General features: G+C 36.7%; 1 protein-coding gene across 1 annotated transcript; it reads left to right on the top strand.

The window, feature by feature from the left end:
* The first annotated feature begins 3,282 nt into the window (after positions 1-3,282).
* Positions 3,283-4,523, top strand: LOC147562922 (cytochrome P450 71A1-like). The gene is made up of 3 exons (XM_086654084.1): positions 3,283-3,480; positions 3,911-3,962; positions 4,123-4,523. The coding sequence occupies exons 1-3, from the start codon at positions 3,283-3,285 to the stop codon at positions 4,521-4,523; spliced, it is 651 nt and encodes a 216-aa protein (XP_086510210.1).
* The last annotated feature ends 934 nt before the right edge of the window (positions 4,524-5,457 follow it).

The raw sequence follows: 5,457 nt of genomic DNA, 5'->3' as shown, positions 1-5,457 counted from the left end.
TTGTTATTTTCAATTCTTTCCTGACTTTTTCAATATCAAGGACCTACAAACTAACAAGGAGCTTCTCCATGGTCCATGTGAGGATGGTCTATACACTGTTCAACTCCAATCTCTTCCTTCTGATGCTCAAAGCTCTGTGTTTTCTGCTTCATTATCTTCTGATTGGCACTCAAGATTGGGACACCCTGCCTTTCGAACAATGAAACACATCATTCAGGCAAATAATCTACCTTTCTCTTCTCTTGTTCCATTTATTTGTGAGTCTTGTCAAATGGCTAAGAGTCATTCTCTTTCTCATAAGTCAAGTGTATCTTCTGTATCCTCTCCATTAGAATTAGTACACTCTGATGTATGGGGACCTGCCTCATCTGCTTCTTTCAATGGATATAGATATTATGTTACCTTTTTAGACACTTTTACCAGATATACTTGGATTTTCCCAATTTTACATAAGTCAGATGTTTACTCCACATTTCTTCTTTTCAAATCTCATGTTGAGACATTATTCTCTCTTAAAATCAAATGTTTGCAATCTGATTGGGGTGGTGAGTTTCGAAACGTATCCAAATATCTTGAAGCAAATGGTATTGGCCATCGAATTTCATGTCCTCATGATCATGCTCAAAATGGCATGATCGAAAGGAAACACAGACACATTGTTGAAACTGGTCTGGCCTTATTAGCTCATGCTAATCTTCCATTATCCTTTTGGGATTTTGCATTTGAGACTGCAGTCTATCTCATTAATCGACTCCCAACTCCCATCCTTAATAACATTTCTCCTCTAGAAGCCTTATTCCATATCAAACCTGATTATCATTATCTTAAAATCTTTGGGTGTGCCTGTTACCCCTATCTCAGACCTTATCACAACCACAAACTTGATTTCAGAAGCTCTTTACATATCTTTCTTGGCTACAGTCCTAAACACAAAGGATATAGGTGTCTCAATCCTCACAATAATCAGATTATCATCTCTTCTAATGTTGTCTTTGATGAGTCCAAGTTCCCTTCTTTAGCTTCTTCTATTAATACCACCTCTTCATCTGCTCCTATGCCTTTCTCTCCTCCTCCTATTTCTCCCTTTCCTTCTTCTACTGCTTCTTCTCTTCCATCCATTTCTTCTGAGCCTCCTCCTTCTTCTATTGAGCTTCCTATTTCTCCTCCTTCTCCTACTGTTCCACCTCCTTCTTCCATTGTTCCTCCTCCTTCTCTTACTGTTCCACCTCCTTCCATTATTCCTCATTCTTCTTCAATTGTCCCTTCTTCTGTTATTAACTCTCATCCTATGACAACCAGAGCCAAAGTGGGAATTCGAAAACCCAAAGTGTATACTACTTCTCTTTCTACCTCTGATCCCACTCCATCTACTTTTCTTCAAGCTTCTAAAGATTCAAAGTGGAGACTTGCTATGTCTGAGGAGATCAATGCTTTAATTCAAAATGGTACTTGGGATTTAATCCCCTATTCTCCAAATATGAATGTTATTGGTTGTAAATGGGTTTTTCGTATTAAGAAAAATGCTGATGGCTCCATTTCTAGATACAAGGCACGATTGGTGGCTAAAGGTTTCAATCAAGTTGAAGGCCTTGATTATGAAGAGACTTTTAGTCCAGTCATTAAGCCTGTCTCTATTCGAATTATACTCTCTCTTGCTGTCTCAAAGGGCTGGGTTCTTAGGCAACTTGATATTAAGAATGCTTTTCTTAATGGTTTTCTCAAAGAAGAGGTTTTCATGAGCCAGCCTCCAGGCTTTATTGATTCAGATAATCCAACCCATGTTTGTAAACTTCAGAGATCTCTTTATGGTCTCAAGCAAGCTCCTAGAGCTTGGTTTGATAGATTGAGCACATTTCTCTTAAGCATAGGTTTTCTGGCTTCTCAGACTGATACATCTCTGTTTTATAGCATTACTTCCTCTTCAATCATCTATATATTGATCTATGTTGATGATATAATCATCACTGGTAGTGATTCTTCTCTGGTTCAGTCCATCATTGCTACTCTCTCTCAAGAATTTGCTATTACTGATTTGGGTACTCTCAATTATTTTCTTGGTATTGAAGTTTCTTCCACCACAGATGGACTTCTTCTCTCTCAAAAACAATACATTTCTAATCTTCTCCTCAAAACTAAAATGAATGAGGCAAAGCCTGTTTCAACCCCTATGGCTACTTCTGCTATACTTAGAAAAGATGAGGGAGAACCCTTAAGTGCTTCTGATATCACCTTATATAGAAGCACTGTTGGTGCTCTTCAATATGCTACCATCACACGACCAGATATTTCTTTTGCTGTGAACAAAGTTTGTCAATTTCTCAAACTTCCTACTGATGATCATTGGAGTGCAGTCAAACGCATCCTCAGATATCTCAAAAACACTATTGATTACACTTTCAATATTCATAAGTCTTCTCTCACTCTAAATGGGTTCTCTGATTGTGATCTTCAAGCCTATTCTGATGCAGATTGGGCTGGTTGCCCAGATGATAGGAAGTCTACTGGTGGAATCTTAATTTTTATGGGTTCTAATCTTATATCTTGGTGTTCTAAAAAGCAAGGTACAGTAGCTCGTTCAAGCACAGAAGCAGAGTATAAGGCCCTAGCAGATGCCACTTCTGAACTTCTTTGGATTCAGTCACTCTTTTCTGAATTACAAATACATTCGAATTCATCCCCAATTTTATGGTGTGATAATCTGGGAGCTACTTACTTGACAGCTAATCCCATCTTCCATTGTCGAATGAAGCATGTAGAGATTGCCTACCACTTTGTTCGAGACATGGTTAAACATCAAAAGCTTCATGTTAGACATATTTCGACTCATGATCAAGTGGCTGATATTCTCACTAAACCTCTCTCTATTTCTCGATTTTGCACTCTTCGATCCAAACTCAACATCTCTCCACCCATGTTGAGTTTGCAGGGGGCTGTTAAGGAAAGTGAATCAACATCTAATTAGATGATTAAGTTAATTAGATGTATATAATCGAGCTTAGTTAGAATAGGTTAGTTATGAAAGAAGTTAGTTATGAAAGAAGTTAGTTGTTAGAAAGTTAGTTATGAAACCATATTGTTAGTTTCATAACAACTAACAAACCTTTTCTGTTTCTCTCTCTCTTCAGATTCTCTATATATATCTTAATGTAAATTGAAATCAATTGAATGAATGAAATCAATTTCCATCTTTTACTTTTCTCTTTCTACTTCAAATTCTAACAAACCTCCACCAAATTAGGTCTTCCCTACCTCACCATTCTCTTCAATCTCTAGCAAAAAAGTATGGGTTTCTTATGTTCATCATGGGGAGGTTTAGTGAATTTGAGTGAGTTGGTTCCTCTGCTTACTAGTGACATAGTTTGCAGGGTAGCTTATGGGAAGAAGTATAATGGAGATGGAAAGTGGGAGAGGTTCAAGGAGATGATGGATGAGTTTGCTTCTATAGTGGGTACTCCTTGCATTGGGGATTTGATTCCTTCAGTTAGTTGGGTGACCTGTTTTAATGGTTTAGCTGCAAGAATAAACAAGAATTTTTGACTTTTTGATAGATTTTTTGAACAAGTAAATGAAGATCATACATCCCACGAAAAGAATCAGAATATGATGAGAGAAAATAGTACAAGTTTTGATGGGGAGGGAGAAGAAGAAGAAGACTTTGTGGATAATTTACTTAGGATTGAAGAGGAATGCAACTTAGGTATTTCTTTCTCTAGAGATAACACCAAAGCCATCATCATGGTATGTTCGATAAGATTCTATTTCCTATTCCCATACCCGAGTACCCAAGATATAGGAAAAAAATTGTGTTTCACGCATACCAAACATGGCCTTAGAGTCATACTCAGAGTTTCATATTTCTGGTTTCATTTCAGAAAAATATATTTACTACTTACAATATTTTATCATGTAGGATATGTTTGTTGCTGGAACTAATAATGCATTCGCAGTCAGTCATAAACTGGGCAATGGTTGAACTAATAAGACACCCAGATATAATGAAAGAAGTGCAAGAAGAAGTGAGAAATATCACGGGAGATAAATCTAAGTTAAGAGAAGAAGATTCATGTCAAATGCACTACTTAAAATCAGTAATTAAGGAGACTTTATGATTGCATCCTCCAGTTCCTTTATTGATTCACGAAGCAACAGAAGAAATAGATATAAATGATTACTGTGTTCCCGCTAAAACTAGGATTGTTAATTCTTGGGCAATCGGAACGGACCTAAAATCTTGGGATGAACCAAATACTTTTAAACTTCAACGGTTCTTAAATGAAAATCGAAAAGTCGACTTTAGAGGTCATGATTTTCAGTTGATACCATTTGGGGCTGGAAGGAGAGGATGCCCTGGCATTAAATTTTCCATGGCTACGGTTGAACTTGCACTTGCTAATCATCTAAAAGAATTTTCTTGGGAAATGTCGGATGGTATAAGGAATGAAGATTTGGATATGGAGGAAAGATTTGGACTTGTAATTCATAAGAAATCCCCACTCATTCTAAAAGTAACACCATATTTATAAATGAATCACATATTTAACCTTTATTTATATATGATTGTATTATACATAACTTAAACTCAGATCTATCATGTTCTTGCTATGGTGTTATTGTTATGTACTTCCAATAATTAGTATGGTACCGTTTGCTATATAACATTTCTTCTGTCGTAACTCGTAGGTACCACTCAAGATGGGTAATTTCTCAATTTGTGTGTGCCATCTTTACCGGGCGGGGGGGACACTAACCTTCTCCGTAATATTCTAATTCTGTCGGATGTCTCTACATGGACCGATCAGGCTTAGGAAAATCGAGAAGTTTCGAACGTGACAAGTTCACACCTTTTGAGTCCTGCACATTCATTTGGAGTTGCAGCAGTTGAGCTGCCTCTTGCTCAATGTCTAGACAGCTTGGATTATGAGCTAATATCCATGCCAAGGATCTTGACATGACTGAAATGTTTGGTGTTACTATGCACATGATATCTAATCTGATGTGAATGCCCGGACCTCGCTTTCCATTAAACTCATCGTGATCATTCCAAGATCAGCACTACTGTACCCATTTCCAGATACTGAATAGTTTTCGTACGTAAGCTTCAACATCTCATTAGGCTAATTTTCCTTCATTTTGATAAAAGTGATCCTTATTTAATTAAACACCGAAAAGTAGCAACTCTTGTTTATTGGGGTAAGTTATTAGCTAAATTAGTATTGGATTGTTGATGGTAGGGTTCCTATATATCGACAAAGTTTATTAAGTTGCAGGCTTATAGAATAATGCATTACTTATATTGATAATGAAAGCTGTAATGTGGTTTACAGTAATTTTGTCAGATGAAATAAAAATTTCTTTCGGTTTTATACTGGCACTGAATTACTATTGAGGATCACAAACAAAGAAATCTAAGGATAGGAAACCAAAATAAACGTGAAGAATTAGAGTATCAGAAAGAGT

The sequence above is a fragment of the Eschscholzia californica genome, unplaced genomic scaffold (genome assembly GCF_041429995.1).
Source record: "Eschscholzia californica isolate CP2 unplaced genomic scaffold, dmEscCali1.0.p SCAF_1, whole genome shotgun sequence".
In the NCBI taxonomy this organism is placed as follows: Eukaryota; Viridiplantae; Streptophyta; class Magnoliopsida; order Ranunculales; family Papaveraceae; genus Eschscholzia; species Eschscholzia californica.
The sequence above is the reverse complement of the archived record's forward strand: the minus strand, read 5'-3'. Positions and strand labels throughout refer to the sequence as shown.

Excerpts from the sequence above, each read along its gene's own strand:
- LOC147562922 (XM_086654084.1), top strand. The coding sequence starts at position 3,283 with ATGGGTTTCTTATGTTCATCATGGGGAGGTTTAGTGAATTTGAGTGAG. Across the intron at positions 3,481-3,910 it reads TTGGGGATTTGATTCCTTCA|GATATGTTTGTTGCTGGAAC; the intron begins GTTAGTTGGGTG and ends TTTATCATGTAG. Across the intron at positions 3,963-4,122 it reads CGCAGTCAGTCATAAACTGG|TTCCTTTATTGATTCACGAA; the intron begins GCAATGGTTGAA and ends TGCATCCTCCAG.